The 21713-nt window shown below is 46.9% G+C and overlaps 2 protein-coding genes across 2 annotated transcripts in view; one reads left to right on the top strand and one right to left on the bottom strand.

Annotated features, from left to right (window-relative positions):
• Positions 1-21713, bottom strand: part of LOC310780707 (low-density lipoprotein receptor-related protein 1-like) — a gene marked incomplete at its 5' end in the record, with an annotated part of 157296 nt that overhangs the window by 16604 nt on the left and 118979 nt on the right. Inside the window, 26 exons of the mRNA XM_083641218.1 lie at positions 750-875; positions 1008-1130; positions 1270-1389; positions 1549-1665; positions 1864-1957; positions 2221-2369; positions 2961-3149; positions 6555-6760; positions 6878-7065; positions 7299-7418; positions 7542-7627; positions 7795-7978; positions 9133-9320; positions 9811-9951; positions 10895-11023; positions 11723-11851; positions 12419-12535; positions 13240-13362; positions 13461-13610; positions 14017-14130; positions 14597-14716; positions 15251-15379; positions 15523-15648; positions 16025-16217; positions 16976-17180; positions 17384-17573. Of these exons, the coding sequence (XP_083497344.1) occupies positions 750-875; positions 1008-1130; positions 1270-1389; positions 1549-1665; positions 1864-1957; positions 2221-2369; positions 2961-3149; positions 6555-6760; positions 6878-7065; positions 7299-7418; positions 7542-7627; positions 7795-7978; positions 9133-9320; positions 9811-9951; positions 10895-11023; positions 11723-11851; positions 12419-12535; positions 13240-13362; positions 13461-13610; positions 14017-14130; positions 14597-14716; positions 15251-15379; positions 15523-15648; positions 16025-16217; positions 16976-17180; positions 17384-17573 (3756 nt within the window). The remainder of the gene's footprint in view (positions 1-749; positions 876-1007; positions 1131-1269; positions 1390-1548; positions 1666-1863; positions 1958-2220; positions 2370-2960; positions 3150-6554; positions 6761-6877; positions 7066-7298; positions 7419-7541; positions 7628-7794; positions 7979-9132; positions 9321-9810; positions 9952-10894; positions 11024-11722; positions 11852-12418; positions 12536-13239; positions 13363-13460; positions 13611-14016; positions 14131-14596; positions 14717-15250; positions 15380-15522; positions 15649-16024; positions 16218-16975; positions 17181-17383; positions 17574-21713) is intronic.
• The window catches only part of LOC310781583 (galanin receptor type 1-like), a gene marked incomplete at both ends in the record, with an annotated part of 1047 nt that continues 887 nt past the window's right edge, over positions 21554-21713 (top strand). Inside the window, one exon of the mRNA XM_083642204.1 lies at positions 21554-21713. This exon is cut by the window's right edge and continues 887 nt beyond it. Coding sequence (XP_083498330.1) covers positions 21554-21713 — 160 coding nt within the window.

Here is a 21713-nt window from a genome sequence, read left to right as displayed (position 1 = left end):
CTGGTTTTTCCCTCGCCAAAATCTGGAGTGTTATTGAGCCCCCTTCCTGACAAGCTACAGTAGCATGACATGGTTGGTACCAATGGATGCCTTAGCTTACCTTACCTTATCTTAGGGTCATCTAGTGTGATACCATTAACTTCACTCTGGCTTTAAACTTCAGCCCACTACAGCCATTTTGATTCCTATCACTATGAAATGGGAGATTAATCGGAGGAATTACCAAATAGGGAGACTCCCGCAAAAATCGGGTTCTGTTGGCAGGTATGACAGTAGGGACCATGTTGGAAATAAGTGTTTACACTTTCACATGTTTTATCCCTTGGATTGTGTTGTCTTTTATAATCCACAATAAATCTAATCTAATCAAATCTAATCTAATCTAATCAAATCAAATACACCGTGGGCGGCCGGTGAGGCCAAGTCACAGAATCTGATGGGACCAAATAGGGTGTAACACCGGCCTCATCACTACTAGCTCATCAACACGCACGCATTGATTTGAGTAAAGTAGATTTGGCGAGGGTCAATTCACTGGACCTTTTCAAGGGCCCAGCTATTTCTGTGGGCGGACCTATAATCAATAAGAGCATACAAATACAACCAGAGCACAAACACACAGTTGAAAAGATGAACAAAACAATGTCATGTATATTCATCATATGGTGGGAAATGACAATTTGACGCCGGTGCATCGATGTATTTATTTAGGAGACAGGATGTTTATGTTTAGGAGACAGGAAGCTCACCACACTCCTCTTTGGGCTCGTCCGATGAGTCACCGCAGTCGTCCTCGCCGTCGCACTTCCAGCGAGCCGGGATGCAGCGTCCAGAGTCTTTACAGCGGAACTCATCCACGCCGCACGTCATCTGGGCTGCAGGGAGAAGGATGGATACCAGTGAGAGAGCCAATCAGGGACAAGCATTTAACAGAGCCAATCAGAACAAGCATTTATTTAACCGAGCCAATCAGGGCAAGCATTTAACTGAATAGAGGAAGGTCTTACTGCAGTTGGCGGGCTCGTCAGATCCATCGACGCAGTCGTTGTCGCGGTCACACACCCAGACGCGAGGGATGCAGCGCTTGGTGATGGCACACTGGAACTGGGTGGGGGCGCATGTGACCTCGGCTATGGTGAGGGAGGGCAAATTAGCAGTTACTGTTAGCAAGACATACCAAACTAAAAGAGCGGCAGATCAGAAATAACGCAGGAGGACTGGAAGCATGACAACGAGAGGCAAATAAGGGAGAAAAAGTGGTCCACTCACGACAGTCCTTCTCATCCTCTCCTTCTCCACAGTTGTCCTGGCCGTTACAGCGGAAGATGCCTGGGATGCAGCGACTTGGGTGGGAACATTTGAACTGGCTGGGCAGGCAGACATGGATATCTGCAGTGTGGGATGACAGAGAACCAGCAGAAACGGTGCTGATCAATAAAGTGTTGGGTGGAGAATAACACACAGGGGCAAATAAGACATGACAGGACGCAGGAATGAGATGAATGACTAAACAGTATATGAATAGAAAAAGTCATAAGAGAGATGTACCGCAGTTGGCTTCGTCCGAGTTGTCCTGGCAGTCGTTGTCTCCGTCGCAGATGTAAGCCGGGTTGGTGCAGATGCCGGTGCCGCACTGGAACTGACCCGGCCTGCACTTGAACTCCGCTGTCGGAGAGAAGTAACAGTCACAGTCTATCAAGATCACGTCTTTACTTTTACACCATGGTATGTTAAACCCCTCGCACACTTCACCTGCTCCCTGCAGCACATCCCTCTCTCGCTGAAACAGTCTCAAACATAATCATATACATAATAGCACGTCCCCCCCTCTCCTCTCGCTGGACGTCTTTCTCAAACACTTACGGCAGTCCGCTGGCTCATCTGACCGGTCGCCACAATCGTCCTCCGTGTCGCACTTCCACCAGAAGGGGATGCACTTGTCGTTCTTGCACACAAACTGGGGGAGGAGGACAGGGAGATGAATCAGAGCGCCGATAGGACGGAACACCAGAGCTACATTAGTACAGCGCAACTGACAAAAGCAGAGGCTAGCTAGCACTGGGCAGCCAGCTAGCTGTCAATAGACAATCCCCAGGCATAAACACTTCACTTGTTGGTTGGTGATATAAAGCACTCTAGGAAAATCAACAGTGGTTCAAAAAAAATCTAATGCACGTATTCAGTCGTATTGGCCCCGTGCGTCAGTGTCAGCCTGCGTACCTGGCTAGCGGTACAGTTGGACATGCAGGTGCGCTGGTCGTTGGCCAGGTAGAAGTTGGTGGGACACGCACACTTGTAGCCTCCTCCAGGAGAGAGCAGGCAGAGGTTACTGCAGCCCCCGTTTTCTGTCTGACACGGGTGATTTAGCACTGGGAGGAAGAGAGAGAGGGAGACGCAGGAAATGTCTTCACTGCTGATTGCACAGATATGTTTATAGGACACAAGATTAAGAAATTATGCCTGGTTGTATTAGACGGAATTGTAGTTGCATGTTTGAGTGTGTGTGTGTGTGTGTGTATGTATTATTATGTCTCTATATAAAGGTTTTCTACATCTCATCAAATGATAACATACAGTAGCTTTCACTTAGGCCATATCACACTATAGACAGTTTTCACAGAATGGTCACTCCTTGGTTTGTCCATAGCAAACACTGCAACAGGAAGTGAGCTGGGGGTAAAACCCTCTAAAGCTGAAGATTATTCTTCACAAGAAAATAATAGTACATGAGATGACAATGGGTCTATTCTAACAGAAATGTGTACTATATACTTTTCCAAACTTCTCTGTGAAATTGCGAAACTTCCAGACTTCTGTCAAATTCCCAAACTTTTTGAAGCCTGAAAACGATAACATAGATTTTCTATATGCCAGATGTGTGGATGCACGCATGTTTGTTTTTCATAATGTATGTATGCAAGTGTGGCTGAAGATGCCTGCTCCAGCGGTGTGTCTCTTACCCTCAGGCTGGCGGTAGGGGTGGTAGATGTGGATGTCCATGGGCCGATGCAGGGTGCTGATCAGGGTGGACTTGTTGGTGCCCAGGGTCTTGTGAGCTCTGTTGATGGACTTGGTCTCCCAGTCGGTCCAGTAGATGTACTCCTCAAACAGAGTCATGGCAAAGATGTGGGGGATGTCCTGGGTAAGAACTGTGGATGAACAACATACAAAACATCCAATATCAAATTCAACTTCAACTTCAATTAACAACACAATGAGGTTTCCATGACTTTCCATAATAAAACCGTGAATGGAAGTGAAAAAATATGACATTAGTTATTACATTAGTTATCGAAAGGAGATCTCATAGACTAGCCTAAATGTGTGTGATTTGGTTAAAGAGATCTTTCAGAGATACAGTCTTTTGGAGGAATTTGAGTTTTTCCAACTAAGTCATAAACAAATAAATGCCTTCAGACAGACCTTTATGTGTATTTGGTGTATTCTGAAGTATATCAAACAGTAATATCAGACTATCTTGGCTCAATTGTTGAGTGTCTATGGGATCAAATAACATAATCATGATCCCATAGGCATCCAGGAATTGAGCGAGGGGGGGGGGCTCCTTTTTCCAAGCTTTGCCTGGGGGGAGGCCCACAGTCTCAGACTTTGAAAACCCCTGGTCTATAGAATTAAGTTGTAAAATGCATTTTAGAATATTCTGGGAATGTGACGCATTCGTAAAATTCCCTGATAACCCCTGAGTTGTCATCATATTCCCTGACTTTCCCTATACACAAGCTCAAACTTCCATGATATTCCAGAAATTCCAGGAACAGTCTTCGTAGCTGAACGTTCATGCTTGCTGCTGCGCTGCTGCTACAACCCTCAAGAGAAATTGTTTGGAAAATCGTTGCAACGTTAATGTAAAGCAGAAGTCGCCCCGCCTTACTTCTGTTTCACATTAAGGTCTTACAGCTACAATGGCTCCACTATATATCTGCGTTATGTCATAGGTGTTACGCTTCATTAGGGTTTACACTCGAATCCCACTGTTTCCGCTGCCATAAACGTGTCATTTCATCTGTTTGCTCTCAGTGTTTGGGACACGCTGTTATGGAAACACACCATCAGCTTCACTCTGTCGTAAAACGCAGTGATACAGTAAATCACACATGTGTGGATACTAGGGGTTAAAGTATCGATAAAAATCAATACTAAAAATTTTAAACGGATAAAATAATCATTCGCAAGTATCAATACTACAAATGTAAAACTGATACAATACTCATTTGCAACTGTATAGTTACCAACAGTGCTTTCTATTAATGAAAAATCAAACATACTACTGATTTCTCCCTCCCTGTCATTGGTGGGTATCTGTTGCTTCAACAAGCTCAAAGTGGTCTGATAGGCTGATGGCTAGAGCAGCGGTAATCTGCTGTGTTGTGATAGGCTGATGACTAGAGCAGCGGTAATCTGCTGTGTTGTGATAGGCTGATGACTAGAGGAGGGGTCATCTGCTGTGTAAAGTGCAAAGTTTTTAATGAGTTTTATTGGGCCTAGATTATGGAGAAACGTACGTCTGTCTGTCCATCTGTCTTCGTTTATTTTTTATGCCTCTTGATGTGATGTCACCCCCCCCCCCCCCCCCTCTCCATGGTATCGTAAATGGTATAGAGTATCGATATTTTGCGGGTATCGGTATCGAAGTAGAAATTCTAGTATCGTGACATCCCTAGTGGATACACACATGCAATCACATACACCACAGACATAAACACACACACACACACACACACACACACACATCGATGAAGTTCAAAATGTCATCGATGTCATTAGGTGATGTTGGGTCAGCAGTGATTAGAACCTGAATTAGAATCCTTTAAATTAACACACGTTCTTCCCCATGCTTATGTCGTCATAGTAGTTTTACAACGCTAGAGTGAACTGAGACTGAAGTGCCCTTTGACCCCAGCCTTATCTGAATTCAAACAGGCCAAGTCTCGCTCAGCAAACACACACACGCGGCCACATTGGTGTTTGTGTGTCGGGGGAGCGACGCACGACAGGTTACAGTAACACTGCAAACAGCGCTGCAACTAACGATGATTTTCATTTTCAATTAAACTGTCGATTATTTTCTCAACTAATCGATTAGTCGTTTGGTCTGTAAAATGCCACAAAATGGTGAAAAATGTCGATCACTTTTCCCCCAAAGCCCAAGATCCTCAAATGTCTTCTTTTGTCCTGACCAACAGTCCGCAACGCAAAGATATTCACATTTAAGAAGGTGTAATGAAATAACTTCAGTATTTTTCTTCTTAAAAATTTGTCTAAACGATTAATCAATTATAAAAATAGTTTTGAGATTAACTTTACGTCAATGGATTATTGTTGATTAATCGACTAATTGTTGCAGCTCTAATTGCAAATTGCTTTGTGCATGATGTCGGGGGATGCTTTGTGCGAGGCATGTTCATGTGTTTAAAACAGTTTAGCGAATGCAAAGAATTTCAATTTCAATGGAGACGTCCTCTGCACTCCTGCATTCTCCTGCATGCCCGGTTGGCTGACAATATCAACTATTGTGGTGAGTGCGCTAAACAAGGGAGCGCCATTCAGACGTCATGCATGCTGGAGCCGTCAGTGGTCAGAACAATCTCCCCTATTGAGGCTGCGTGTCCCCTGGGCCGAGGGTGCAGGACTCTCCCAGCAACCATCTGACCGGCCTGCTTATGCTTGTTGGCACTTTGACCTGTATTGTATGTGTGTGTGTGAGAGTATGCCTGACTGCTTTACACACTGTGAACCTGCTTCCACACTGACTGCTTTACGCACTGTGAACCTGCTTCCACACTGACTGCTTTACGCACTGTGAACCTGCTTCCACACCGACTGTTTTACGCACTGTGAACCCGCTTCCACACTGACTGCTTTACGCACTGTGAACCCGCTTCCACACTGCGAGCAGCACCAGCCATTTCAGTTCTTATAACAGTGATTCTCAACCTTCTCCGTATCAAGGATCCCTCATTTAGTCCACATTAGACCCATGGACCCGCTACTGTCAACTTGATGAGATTTGGTCTCAGAAAACTCAAATCCGAGAATATTCTTTATTGTCAGATATGATTTTGTCCAGAATTGGAAGAGTTCCTGTATTGCAGGTAGAGAGACAACAGTGAAACTATGATCAAAATAGTCATTCTTCTACATTGTCTAATTGTGTTAAAGGAACACCAGCTTTCAACCAGCTTTGTGTCATTAGAACTCAAATCAACTCTCAATAACTGTCAAGCTAAATGAGTGTCTGCAAAACTGTTTACAGTTTTCGGATATGCTAATACTACTGATTTTGCAATGATACAAAGCTGGATCAAAATTGCTAGTGTTCCTTTAACTTCTAGAAAATTAAATTATGTTGAAGTTTAACAATTCATCAATTCAAAACCCCCTGGAACCCTGTCAAGGACCCCTGCTGGTTCCCGTACCGCACGTTGAGAACCACTGTCCAATACATCTAGTATTGTGCGACCACGGAAAGTCCAAAGCCAAAGTGTGGACCATGTCTCTGCAATCGTGTGCGTTTGTCCACGTGGGCCTGTTACCTGTGTGTCTGCTAGTGCCGTCCAGGCTACAGAACTCGATGTAGTCGTCCCGGGCGTCGGCCCAGTAGATGCGGTCATTGATGAAGTCGAGCGTCAGGCCGTTGGGCCAGGTGATCTTGTCCTCCACGATAACACTCCTGTTGGTGCCGTCCATCCCTACCCGGCCGATGTGGGGGTTGTCACCCCAGTCCGACCAGTACAGGTACCTGGCCACCAGGAGAGGAAGACAGCGTTAATACTAACGTATATATCGTTATGAAACTTCCACTTGAATTCCAAACATAGGCGAATAGCTAAAATGAGTCGAGTCACGTGTTTCTCACCCGTAGCGTACGTCCACAGCCACGGCACGCGGCTCCCTCAGGCCGCTGTTAACCAGGACGGTCCGGTAGGCCCCGTTCAGCTTGGACACCTCGATGGTGTCCCGGCCCTTATCGCACCAGTACAGGTTCCCGCCCACCCAGTCCACCGCCAAGCCATCTGGGTTACTCAGAGAGGTACGGTGCAACACCTGCCAGATAGGACAATGTGACAGCGTCAGCGAGTTGGATGATATTGGGCTGATGATCCAGTCAGCGTGTCAGAACGGTCGGACCAACTTCCCCGAAGAAGAGTGAATGGTTATGCTATTCCAGCAACGTGTCATAAATGTGTCGGCTGTGCTAAACTCTCCAGTGGTCTCCGGGTATATATAGAGCCAAAAATATCCAGAAAATAATTGGACATTTTGATTTCAACACTGACCTCCACGTTGCTGCCGTTCATCCGCATGCGTCGGATCATGCTGCCCTGAGTCGTCACGTCTGTCCAGTAGATCATGTGCTCGGCATAGTGGAAATCCAGCGCCACTGCATTATTCAGACCCTGGAAGACAGGCATCAGCAGCAGGGTTATGGACAGCTAGCAACAACAACTTCACCTGCTTCATTTTGTCAGTTGGTCAAACTGAATACTATTCTTTGTTTGTTTGTTTGTTTGTTTGTTGACCTGTTTGATAAGAGTGTAGTTGGAGCCATCCAGGTTGAGTTTCCTCAGGTAGTAACGGTTGGCAAAGATCAAGTAGGGTTCCTCTTCTACACACAAAAACAAAACATGAATGGGCCATCATGACTGATTTAGCTATGAAGACAGTTATGCAAAACACACATTATTACAGTATGCCAGTATGTCACTTTTCTGTATTTAAATTGTGCAAAAATAAACTTGAAACATACAGTAGGCACACGCAGACACGACTTACCCGATGTGGACTTGCAGATGGTGGGGTCGTTGGGGCTGAGTTCAAAGCCGTCCACACAGAGACAGTGGAAGCTGCCGTGGGTGTTGATGCAGCGCTGAGTGCACGGGTAGCTCGTTGTGCACTCGTCTACATCCACGCACGTCTTCCCGTCGCGCTTCAGCTGGAAGCCAGGATGACACCTGCACTGAAGGGCGCAGAGCACACGAGGCATGTCAGAACACACGGCCCGGACTCAAGGGACCGAGAGCACAGGCGGCATGTCAAAACACACAAACCGGACTTATTTGAGTCAGCGCTTGCTGGAACAACATATGCCATCTCCGATTTCTATTCTAGACGCCCGTTCACCACGACCTGCCACCTCTTGTCACAAAACCTGACAGTCAGCCAATCTGACGTGTGCTTTTTCTTTCACCCAAATTCCACACAAGCCCCATCCTTGCCCACATTCTATGTAAAGTGGAATGGACTCAAACTTATTTTAGAAATCCACACAAACTTATTTGAGATATATCCACACAGGTATGAAATAAATTGAATGGCTGATGTGATGTCGGCTTTATAAATACCTGTTAATCTCATTGCTGCCAGTACACTGTCAAACACTGCTCCAACAATTTAAACTGTCACTTTCCATTCTTGACACTGTGACCCCCCCCCTCCCCCCCACACACACATATATATATATATATATATATATATATATATATATATATATATATATATATATATATATATATATATATTATCCAAATTCTGCCTATGCTATAATGTGGGAATTTAAACTGTACATTAGATCTATGCTTGAAGGAAATCAACCCATGGCAAGTCTGTCATGGGGAAAGATCTGTGTAGTTGTGAAAACACTGGTTTCAAAAACTGGCTTTCTGGTACCTTCAACAGCCTCACCTCCATACAACTGGTACCTTCAACAGCCTCACCTCCATACAACTGGATCCTTCCAGCCTCAACGAGTTACAAAATGTCCCTTGTAAAAGGAGGCCCTTAGCACAGCCATAACAGCCCCGTCATGAGAGTTCACAGGGAGTTCAAGCTGTTCTAAGACGGGCCTCCTACTTTGAAGGAAGAGAGCCAAAACACAACTTGGTCTTATATAAGCACATGCCTGAGAGCTACTCCGGGACCTTCTTACCTCACCATTGATAAAACTCACCCCCTCTCCCTCCCACCATTGTTCCTGCATGAGGCCATGCTGATGTGATTTTTAGACCATTTTCAGGCCATTTAAAGTCCGAAAATTCAGGAATAAATGACACTTTATTTGCTGTAGATGTTCTAGAAGTTTGCAGTTTAACCACCGCCATGAAGGCAGCTTACCTTGTAGGCGACCTTGAGGTCGTCGCAGAGCTGCGAGCAGCCACTCAGCTTGCTGTTCAGACACTCGTTGATGAAGCAGTTGCGCTCGTCGGAGCCGTCGCCGCAGTCGTCGTTGCGGTCGCACAGCAGAGTCTCGTTCAAACACTTCCCGTTGCGGCACATGAAGGCCGAGTCGTTACACTTCCTCTCTGAAATCACAGAGAAACGGGGAAGTTGCACAAATTTGGCCTTTTTATCAGACGTTTCCAATACGATTCACGGTTCATTCTAGTAGTAGAGCAGCAAAAGGTGAAGTCAGATAGTGAGTGCATGTATAGTGTACACTACAGTCTTGTGCAGTCCGAGTCCCCCAGTGTTCGAGTCCAAGTCCAAGTCACCAGAGAAGAAGTCCGAGTCAAAACAGTCTTTATCAATGAACAAGTCCAAGTCACCAAAGAAGAAGTCCGAGTCAAAACAGTCTTTATCAATTAACAAGTCCAAGTCACCAAAGAAGAAGTCCGAGTCAAAACAGTCTTTATCAATTAACAAGTCCTCGTCTCCAACTTCCCAGTTTGAATGCATGAACGCTCAAATCCAAGTGCCAAGTTCGAGTCATCAGTGCTGAAGTCCAAGTCAAGTCACGAGCCCTGAGTCGGACTTAAGTACTACAACACTTGTGTTGGTGACTGCGACGCCTACCTGAGTCAGTGCAGCGGGGGTTTTTGGGCGCTTCATCAGAGCGATCTTGACAGTCGAACTCTCCGTCACACTCCCAGCTCTTCTGGTTGAGGCAGCGGCCGTTGGCACAGCGGAACTCGTCCGGACCACATGTTGGGTATTCTACACCAGAAGAAGAGACACACATGTTGGGTATTCTACACCAGAAGAAGAGATACCATCAGTACATCACAGGACCACATGGTGGGTATTCTACACCAGAAGAAGAGACACACATGTTGGGTATTCTACACCAGAAGAAGAGATACCATCAGTACATCCATTCACCATCTCATACGTAATCGTTAGGATGACTATTATATTTAAACAATCCCAAATGACATTCTCTCTCAACTTTGTATCAAGCCGCAACCTCCGGCTTGGACAGATGAAGCCGACGCGGAAGTGCCAAAAGCTGCAGTTCCTCGAATGGCCACTCGAGGCTGGCTGCAAACGGGAGTCATTCCCCCTTCACCCCCATGTTAAAATGCCCAATGTTACAGCAAAAATAAACATGTTTACAGCCTGGTTCAAAAAACGGTTTTGGTTTCTATAGCTAATTTCACCATTCATAACAACTGCACATTGTTCAATAATTCACCCATTTGTACAAAGAGAAGTCAGATTGTATAGAAGTGAATGGGAAAATGACCCGACTTTATTACCTCAGTAAACACTTTCCTAATGGGTTATTATGGTCTCAATCGCTAATTTCAAGTATTCTTCAATGCAGTATGGTGTTCATTTAGTAAAGTATAGTCCCATCGAGTAAATAGACGATAAAGCAGACTATGTTTTGGGACGTGATTGACAGGTCGCCTGTTCAATGATTGTGCAGCTCGCCGATCACGGACCAATAGCAGGCGGCACTGCAGGTCTTCTCGTCCAAATATGGTCACGTCTGGCTACAAGAAAACAAAGATGGCGACGGTCACAATGCGGAACTCGAGGCTTCAAATGGGGAGGACAGGAACCAATAGGTGACGTGACGGTGGCTACGTCCTTATTTCTTATACAGTCTACTACAGTATGCTTTGTACTGGGTTGTCCTTGGTTTCTCACTTACCACATTCTGGAGACTCATCGGAGCCGTCGGAGCAGTCGATGTCATGGTCACACACAAAGTGCTTGGGGATACACTGTCTGTTCTGGCACATGAACTCATTCTCCACATCGCAAGTGCTGTTGGTGTATGCTGCCAAAGAGAGAGAGAACACTTGGCTTAATGGGGAAGGAAACATTGACTTTTGGCTTCTTCTTTTTTTTTGGGCTATTGGGCTAGTAGGCAACGTGAAATTGCACAAATCAAGATAAACGTGTTATTTTTGGGGGGTTGGATGGGGGACTTTTTTCATATTAGCAAAGTTTAGATGTTGAAGAAGGCACTCAATTTAACAAAGCTTTAGGATCACTAAATACTTATTTGTTAGCAAACTAAGCTTGTTCACCAACTTTCAGGGCGATTTTCGATTTGACGAAACATTCAAATGAAAATAAGCCCATCTTCTATTTTCAGATTTCAATGTAGGACATCATTTTTGAAAGCTTACGATCTGCACTCTCACAATCTGTACAAAAGAAAAGAAAAATGACCCTGGCCTACTTGTTACCCAAAACACCAGTCCCTGTCACATTAAACACCAACAACACTGAGGAAGGCCTGTGTGCCAAAACCCAGACTACAGGTATTAAAACTTCAAAAATACTTTTTTGTGTGCTGGCGTTTCCTGCTGTGACTTGATATTGTTTGTGCCCTGCACCGAAGTTATATATTTTTTGGAGTGTGCTCACTGTTCACTTTTTACATTAAACACCAGTCCCTGTCACATTAAACACCAGTCCCTGTCACATTAAACACCAGTCCCTGTCACATTTTTGTGACGGTCCTACTCACTGCAGCCGGCCTTGACGCTCTCGTCGGCTCCATCGGGGCAGTCCTTGTCCCCGTCACACTTCCAGCGCTGAGGCACACACATGTGGGAGCCTGGACACTGGAACGCCTCGGGACTGCAGGTCTTAGATTCTGTGAACATATGGGAGAGGTTACATAATGACACTGCGTCATCATGGAGTCCTGCTCATTATGCTTCCACAGTGTGTGAGAGCAGCCAGTAATACCCTGAGAGCAGCCAGTAATACCCTGAGAGCAGCCAGTAATACTCTGAGAGCAGCCAGTAATACTACTGAGAGCAGCCAGTAATACCCTGAGAGCAGCCAGTAATACCCTGAGAGCAGCCAGTAATACCCTGAGAGCAGCCAGTAATACCCTGAGAGCAGCCAGTAATACACTGAGAGCAGCCAGTAATACCCTGAGAGCAGCCAGTAATACACTGAGAGCAGCCAGTAATACTCTGAGAGCAGCCAGTAATACTCTGAGAGCAGCCAGTAATACACTGAGAGCAGCCAGTAATACTCTGAGAGCAGCCAGTAATACCCTGAGAGCAGCCAGTAATACTCTGAGAGCAGCCAGTAATACCCTGAGAGCAGCCAGTAATACTCTGAGAGCAGCCAGTAATACTCTGAGAGCAGCCAGTAATACCCCTGGCTGCCAGTTGACGAGGACAGAGTGGAAATAATAAGTGTGACTCACTGCATTTCTGGTCCTCATCAGAACCATCTCCGCAGTCGTCAGAGCCGTCACACACCCAGTGGCTGGAGATGCAGCGGTGGTTCCCGCACTCAAACTGCGTGGGCGTACAGAACTTGTCTGCAAGTAGGGGAAAACAGACAGCTTCAACTTTTTTGAAAAGGATGATTTCATTCTCCCTAACAACAGCAACAGTAACGGCCATACCTTTCCGTCCACAATGAGAAGATCAATGTGAAGAAGAAAAATGGCTATTCTTTGGTAGCCTGGTAAAACCATTCTGACCTCACATTCTGTAAATAAAGCTAATGTAACTTAAATGTTCTCTACGTCACGTTGTGTATCGGTCTGGACATCGATTTCAGTGGGCGAGTGTACTTGCCTTGACAGACAACTCCTTCAGCCAATCAGCGTCGCCAAATCCGGTCGGAAGAACGGCGAAAATGTCTTTTCTGCCGAGAAACTCACGCTGGTGCATACTCTTGTTCTTGTCTCAATTGTCGTTATTGAGTCTATTTCTGCAATAACTGCACTTACGGCTGTGTTTACTCTACTAGCGTTAACGTCACCACTCGTTGCTTCGGGAGACGCCATTACCATGCCAGCGGCGTTCCTGATTGGTCCAGTGCAATTTCAGGACATTTCTGTGGGCGGCTGGAAGACCAGACTGATGTGCAGATCGAAGCGGAATGTGAGATCCTGTGTTAACGATGGTTTTTACCAGGCTATTTTTTGTTTTGTTTAGGCACCAGTCTTGTTGACTACGGTATATAACTCAACAAACAGTGTGTGGGTAATGGAGGACATGTGTGCAGCAGACTGACCACAGTGCGTCTCGTCGGCTCCGTTCTCACAGTCGTTCTCCTTGTCGCAGGTCCAGCTCATTGGGATGCAGCGGCCGCTGGGACAGGCGAAGAAGTTGATTGGACACTTCAGCTTCCGTTTATCTGCAAGGCGACAGGAAAGCACAATGTAGGAGGAGCCGCGGCCATTTCAGAGACGCACGGAAAACTGGAGGACACGGGGAAAGAAAAGTGTGTCCAACCTGGGCAGTTCCTCTCGTCTGAGAAGTCTCCACAGTCGTTGTTGCCGTCGCACACCCAGGAGGGCAGGTAGCACAGGGTGGTCTTCTCACAGCTCTGGAAGGAAGCTCCTTTCACTCCCAGACGGAAGAAACGGGAGCAGTCAGTGGCGTCTGAGAGAGAGAATAATAATAAAAACCTTTGACAAAGAACCATGAAGACATACATTTCCTATTCATGTACTGTAGCTGATTCTCCCATGTCAATCTCAATCATTTTAAAGCACAGTGGAGAGAGGTCCACCTTTCCCTCCATCGCTTTTTTTTGCTAACACAAAGAGATAAACACCGCCAGAAAGGGATAGAAAGAGATGTAATAGTCTAGCACAATCTTAGATGTGTGAACCCATGCAGCTGTGAGCACATGACGTCCACTTTAGCAGTCACCAGGATGCCCCCCGAGGTTGGGCTCTTGTCAAAACGCATCTGATTTTCTAGACAGAACTTCTTCTTCCATGTCCTGTCATTCATTTACAACGGTAAGGTTTAGAAATGGTTGAAGCTACAGCAGATCACTTACGGCAGTTCATCTCATCACTGGCGTCTTCACATTGGACCACCTGGTCACAGCGGCTGAAGTTGGAGATGCAGCTTCCGTCTTTGCACTGGAACTCGCCCGGTTTGCACAGGGTCACTGCGGGAAGCACAGGAGGAAGCACCGCGTCAAGTCAACTTTACGGAGAGAAACACTTCATGACAAAGCTCGGTTAAAAGAAAAAGACAACAGAGCAAGAAAAAAGCTATGGGTTTTTCATACATAAAAAATTAAGAAAATGGGGGAACATGTGGGGGAGGAAATGGATTCTGCTAATCGAACACTTTCAAGGAGGTTCAACATTCTCAGGGGCCACAACAGAGAATCCCTTTACAAAGTTTTAGCCTTGATCAAGGAATGACCAAGAGATCAGAAGACCTAAAGGAGATGTAAAGGGTGTCTGGTAAAGCCAGAAAAGTCCAGAAATTATGTAAACAATTGGCAAGATTTGTTAAGTCGGGCAGCCAGTGAAGTGATATGTTTTTTGTTTTTTTTACACCTGTCAGGAGCCTAGCTGATGCTTTTTTTTAAATCACTTGCGTCTGTGAAAGAGACATATTCTTACTGTTGCAGGGCAGCTCGTCGGAGTGGTCGCCGCAGTCGTCCATGCCGTCACACCAGAGCTGGTGGCCGATGCAGCGGCCATTGATGCAGCGCCTGTAGCCTTTCTTACACAGGCGATTGGCTGTGGAGCAGTTTGAGATGAAGATCAGTAGCTACTTGACAAGTCAATGCTGTGACAGCTCTACTCAGAGTCACCTGTCACCTCAGAGTGGAGCTGTGACAGCTGTACTCAGAGTCACCTCAGAGTGGAGCTGTGACCGCTCTACTAAGAGTCACCTCAGAGTGGAGCTGTGACAGCTCTACTCAGAGTCACCTCAGAGTGGAGCTGTGACAGCTCTATTCAGAGTCACCTCAGAGTGGAGCTGTGACAGCTCTACTCAGAGTCACCTCAGAGTGGAGCTGTGACCGCTCTACTCAGAGTCACCTCAGAGTGGAGCTGTGACCGCTCTACTCAGAGTCACCTGTCACCTCAGAGTGGAGCTGTGACCGCTCTACTCAGAGTCACCTCAGAGTGCAGCTGTGACAGCTCTACTCAGAGTCACCTGTCACCTCAGAGTGGAGCTGTGACAGCTCTACTCAGAGTCACCTCAGAGTGCAGCTGTGACAGCTCTCTTCAGAGTCACCTGTCACCTCAGAGTGCAGCAGGGAAACTCACCGCAGTACGACTGCTTCTCATCAGACTTGTCCTTGCAGTGAGCCATGCCGTCACAGGTCAGGCTGTAGTTGATACAGTCGCCGTTACCACACTCAAAGTCATCGACGTTTCCACACGAAATGTTCAGAGCTGGGAAGGCAGAAACATTTGGAATTAGTGACAAGCGTTCAGCCCCCATCACATTTTGAGCAAGAATAGGATTTTGTTAAGTATTATCCTAGAATGATATAACTGTATAGAGACTGTCCAGTATCTCTCTCCCTCTCCCTCACCAGAGCAGGTATTGTCCTCCAGAAGTCGTCTGTCTCCACGGCAACTGCAGTTGACCCGTGCATCCGATGTGGGCAGACACAGGTCTTGGCAACCTCCGTTATTTGTTCGGCAAGGAGAGAACTCGCCTGAAAGGGTATTATTATCCAGGAGATTTAGTGTATGTAATGTACTGTGTTATATAAAGACATTTTTACCACAATAGCAAGCCTGTAGTCTCGCAGTAGCCAGCTGGAGATACATCTACGTCAGGAAAACACAACTCTGAAAAGTGGTTAACGCCCACACCCCCCAAGACAAGAAAAAGGATGCTTGACAGACATATGAATTGACCAACCACGGACCTCGTGGGCGGTGCGTTCGGAATTTGTTCATGCTGCAAGTCTCCTAAGTGGCCGTGTGCGTGGAAAACCATGGGGCAAAACCCACGTGACAAAACGACAGGAAGTGAAGTTGAAGTGGGGCCGTCTAGCTTGACATCCCATTGTCTTTGATGATACTCACAGCTGTTGGTGTCGTTGGCCACAGCGATGATGCCCATCGGCTGCTGAGGGATGTCTGCACGCAGCACCTTCATGTCTCCTCCTGTGTATTTGTCGGCCCTGAGGACGGCCCTCCTCACCCAGTCCGTCCAGAAGATGTAGTCTCCATACACAGCCAGGCCAAACGGATGGACCGGCTCATTCTTCAACAACACCTAAAGTAAAAAAAAAAAAATACATATATATTCACCTTTTTCCTGGACCTACGTTTCCCATGATTCTCAGCGGTAGCCGGTTGTCGACTTCCTGTTTACATTTTTTTCACTAGCAAGGAGGTGCGCGTCGCTGTCAAAGAGTGGGAACGTTTGGCTTATTTTATCCGAAATGGCTAAAAATAGTAGCGTTGTGTGGGTGCATAGCTGCGATATTTTACAAAACGAGGTGAATGTCAATTCACTGGTGCTGTATGGGCTTATTTTAGCCGAAATTGCTAAAAATAGTATGTGGTTGCATAGCGGCCACTCTTATTTTGAAGGCTAAACGTCCAAACCGGAACTCGGTTTAGCGGTCTCTCTCTTTCAAGATTCAATATATTGTCACTCCATTGTACAATTATGCAGGTGTGAAATTATTATGCTGGGGGGGCTCCATTACAAGACATAGGTAGGTACAAAGTCACAACAATTATTATGATAATTTTCAGTCTCTTTCGCTATGAACGGTCCTGGGCGGAAACAGGCAACCGGCAGCTGGAAACAGGGAGGGAGGGTGTCATGGAAGCACCCACGGTCTCACCAGGAAACTCGTGAATAGAGAGAGAATAATATAAGCTTTATTTCATTTCAAACTCAAGTTCTCACCCTTAGCAACTCTGTAAGATTCCAAACAACACTACAAAACTAAAGCCCACGCCTTAAAGACTGATGCCAACTCTGTTGTCTTTAATCAGAGAGAAGTAAAGGAGTTGACTCACGTAACGGCTGCTGCCGTCATATTCACAGCGCTCGATCTTGTCCAGTGTGGCGTCAGAGAAGTAGAGCTTCTCGGAACGATGGTCTATGGCCAAACCATTGGGAGTTTTAATGTCGCTGCCGATGATCACGAGAACGTTGGCTCCGTTCAGGGAAGCCCTCATGATGCTGGGAGCCTGCTCGTTCCAGTTGGTCCAGAACATCAGACTGTAGTGGGAACAAATAGGGGAAGAAGAATGATTTGCAGTGGGAAGACTGACAGCCCCCAAAATGGCTACAGTTACAGTTGACGGATCCAAAATAAATCTGCTGCCCCCCAAACAACAACAACAACAACAACAACCCAGAACACTATTGGAACTGGGCCCAGGTGCAGTGCAGAACTTCAAGCTGCAATGTGGATGACTCACTCCTGACACTCGTCCAGCACGAAGGCTCTGGGGTGGTCGTTGCCAGACATGGTGACCACGGTGTTGCGGTTATAGGCCACCGAGCGGCTCTGGTCCACCGTGTGCCGGGTGATGGTGGAGGTGGTGTAGCTGGTCCAGTAGAGCGTATCCCAGCCACGGTGGTACGCCAGGCCCTCAACTGATCCTACATCTGTGGAGCAGAGAGGTGAGACAAGTTGGACCTCAGCAAATGTATGGGATCCACAACAGAACACAGACTATCATCACGGACTGTTTCTTTGGAAGCTGTCAGGCGAAGGCTGTAAAGAAGTCCTGTGCTCGAGAAGAACAAATTGCTTTTATTCCACTATAAAAAAGATAGAGCTTCAGTGATGTCTTTAATGAGGACCTTCAGGGAGAATTCAACACAAATCATTCATCATTGTCAAAGCTGAACAAATTGCATGCATGGTTACGTCTGTGAGACTTTAAAAAGGCAGTAGGAGCGCGTCCGGGTAGTGCAGCAGTAGATTCCCTGCCTACCAACACGAGGGTCCCAGGTTCGAGCCCCCGTGTTGCCTCCGGCTTGGTCAGGCGTCCATACAGGCACAACTGGCCGTGTCTGCGGCTGGGAAGCCGGATTAAGGGTATGCGACGTGTCCTGGTTGCTGCAGCTGCACTAGTGCCTCCTCTGGTCGGTCGGGGTGCCTGTTAAGGGGGGGGGAGGGGAACTCGGGGGAATATCGTGATCCACCCATGCACTACATCGTGCCGGTGGCTGGCAGGTGAAAAGAAGCGGCTGGCGACTGCACATGTATCGGAGGAAGCTAGTCTGTGCTAGTCTACAACTGTCCCCAGATCAGCAGAGGGGGTGGAGCAGTGACCGGGACAGCCTAGCAGGGGAATTGGCCAAGTACAATGAAACATCCCAAAAGAAAAAAAGAAAATAATTCAAGTAAAAAAGGCAGTAGGAAGGAAATGCTGTCTTCCCAATTCAGTTCACGACTGAAACACTGAGGATAGACGAGGTTAAGCCATTGATACCTGATGCAGCATTTGCGTGTATATCCCTCATTTGTGTGTGTATCCCTTTAAGACCGCGAACCGCGTCTTAAAGGGATACACACACAAACGCTGCATCAGGTATCAATGGGTTAAAGAGGAGCGAGCGGGGAGGAGAGGAGAGGAGAGGAGAGGAGAGGAGAGGAGAGGAGAGGCAAGTGAAAAAGAAAAGAATGAAAGGGTAAAGTGGTACAACACAGAGCAGGGTGCACGCCATGCCCGCTGCTCCTGAGAGAGCTTAAAGAGTCGCTATCATCCTGTCATTTCATGGGTGGCTGCCCGCACATACAAACACAGCTCCCCCTGTGGATGCTCTTATTCATGGCAAAGCTCTTGTGCTGGGAAGAAAAGCGCCCGCTGGAGCAGCTTGAGTCCCTTTAACAGCCAGGGTGAAGAAGTCAGCCGTGAACGACAAAGTGGCCGATCCCACTATCCATTCTCCCTTTGACCCCTACTCACAGTACCACTCATCAACTGGAGGTCTCCTCCTCCTCCACTGACAGACACTCACAGTACCACTCATCACTGGAGGTCCCTCCTCCTCCACTGACAGACACTCACAGTACCACTCATCAACTGGAGGTCCCCTCCTCCTCCCCTGACAGACACTCACAGTACCACTCATCAACTGGAGGTCCCCTCCTCCCCTGACAGACACTCACAGTACCACTCATCAACTGGAGGTCCCCTCCTCCCCTGACAGACACTCACAGTACCACTCATCAACTGGAGGTCTCCTCCTCCTCCCCTGACAGACACTCACAGTACCACTCATCACTGGAGGTCCCCTCCTCCTCCCCTGACAGACACTCACAGTACCACTCATCAACTGGAGGTCCCCTCCTCCCCTGACAGACACTCACAGTACCACTCATCAACTGGAGGTCCCCTCCTCCCCTGACAGACACTCACAGTACCACTCATCACTGGAGGTCCCCTCCTCCTCCCCTGACAGACACTCACAGTACCACTCATCAACTGGAGGTCTCCTCCTCCCCTGACAGACACTCACAGTACCACTCATCACTGGAGGTCCCCTCCTCCTCCCCTGACAGACACTCACAGTACCACTCATCACTGGAGGTCCCCTCCTCCCCTGACAGACACTCACAGTACCACTCATCACTGGAGGTCCCCTCCTCCTCCCCTGACAGACACTCACAGTACCACTCATCACTGGAGGTCCCCTCCTCCCCTGACAGACACTTTCCCTTTTCCACCGATCTGACTGCTATTTTGATCTGAGGTGGCTGCATGACACACAGCACTGTAGAGAAGGACACTGAACAGACACACAGCACTGTAGAGAAGGACACTGAACAGACACACAGCACTGTAGAGAAGGACACTGAACAGGCTCTTCCAAGGTTTCCATCCGCCTGCTCTTCGTCACACTAGGGACCATATTTATGAGCACTATCGCTCAGCAATAAAAGCCAGGACACTCCATGATGCCACTGTTTGCTCTTGGCCCAATGTCAATAATTAACTTTTTATAGATGTTTTATGGTGAACGAAGAATCAACCTTAATGCACCTAAAGACCACTTTAGGGCTGAATACTTCACGAAATGGACTTTAAGTCACAATTGTGACTTTCATCCTGTAAGCTAAAACAATAGAATAGTTTCGTAGGAAAAGCCAGTAGGGGACAACTCAATATTTGCCGTTACCAATCCATGCCTGTGATACACTAGAAGACTTTGAAGATCTTAACAGATTATGAAAAGACTTTAAGATGTTTTATCACGACTGAAAAAACGGACTGAAACACACTACACAACTGACTCAGACGAGGCAGTATACACTACAAGACTTTTCACTTTGAAATTCAAACATGTTTGATATCATCTTTGTGGCTCCGACTGGCCGTTTACACTTGAGAACTAGAAATCTGGAGGCAGTTTACAATAACAGATTCGAAATCTGTACCCAGTATAACACTAACAGATGTTGCTGCCGACTGGCACAACAACTGCAGACAACAACTGCAGACTAGAGTCAACAAAGACAGAATGAGCCCAACTGGAAATCCTGTGTAAAATCTGGGGGGAAGTCTTGTAGTGTAAACTAGGCATAATAAGCTGCAAAAACAGCAATGGCAACAATATGAAAGAATGTGTAGATGGAGGGTTAAATGCATAGACTGATGGTAAGCGATACACTCTAAAAAGGTGGGTGGTTAAAGTGGGTTCAAGCCAATATGAGGTTAATCATAAACACCTTGACTGCCGTCCCCCTGCACAGATCAGCTCTGCCCTTCTGGCTGTGCAAACAGTGGGGGAAGCCTGTTGACCAGACCATTGCCACTCAGAATACAGTAGTCCGACGTGCGTGATGGTGCTGGTATGATAATCCAACTGAAACCTAATAATCACTAAGCTTTTGTTTCACGTTAATTTTATGGTTCCATCCTTCTTGATTTTTTCCTTCTTCTTCTGAGGGTGGAGCTCGTTGTTCCAGTGGAATCGACAGGGTTACAAGCCTCTGAAGAGCTTCTAAATGGGCAAGACGCCTACTACCGCTGTGAGCACTCAGCATCAAGTAGCATTGACTGCTTTTAATGTGGAACGCCCGTTAGCGACCGTTAGGATGAATTTGTCCTCTGTTGCCTGGTTTCAACAAATCAATACAAGCACAGAGGCACTGCTGCGCTGACATTTCTCCGGTTTTGGACCCAAACTGCTCTTCCTACAGTGGACTACAGTGGACTACATGCTGATGCAGCCAAGCCAAACCCAATGTTCAACGACTGCTCTCTAAAAGGTCATGTGTCCTCTGTTTCTGAGAGTAAAACTGGATAACGTTTGCACATCAATTTGACTTGTTGTGTTTGGCTTTTTTTGTTTTGTTTTGGTGAGATTCAATGTGGCACCAGAGGCAGCAGATGGGCACCCGAAAATTAATTTCAGTCACATCATGAGGTACTGTATATTCGTGGAAGGCACATTTACAACTCGACAAGCAAACTCATTATGAGTGCTAGCTGTCATAATGGAGTGTGATGGTGCTTGTGAGGAATATGCTTTTGAGGCGAGAGCTGCATCATCTTGAGACTGTGTGATTATGTTGCTCTGATGCCCCATTTGAACAGATTCATTACGCCGTGCACCTTTCTTCTTGTGAAGGCATGGAGAATTTGCAGAGGCAGCAAGTAAACAGCAGTGGCCGCGGCCTAACGAGCAGAGCGGACCAGGCGCTGATGAAGACCTTGGTGCCAATCCTGGACGGGCTCCTCCTGGTGACCGGTCTGGTGGGCCACTCCTTGGTCATCGCTATCCTGGCCGGCA

Source organism: Poromitra crassiceps, assembly GCF_964638095.1.
Source record: "Poromitra crassiceps genome assembly, chromosome: 8".
Lineage (NCBI taxonomy): Eukaryota > Metazoa > Chordata > Actinopteri > Beryciformes > Melamphaidae > Poromitra > Poromitra crassiceps.
Note: the sequence above shows the minus strand (reverse complement) of the source record. Positions and strands in the feature narration are given on the sequence as shown.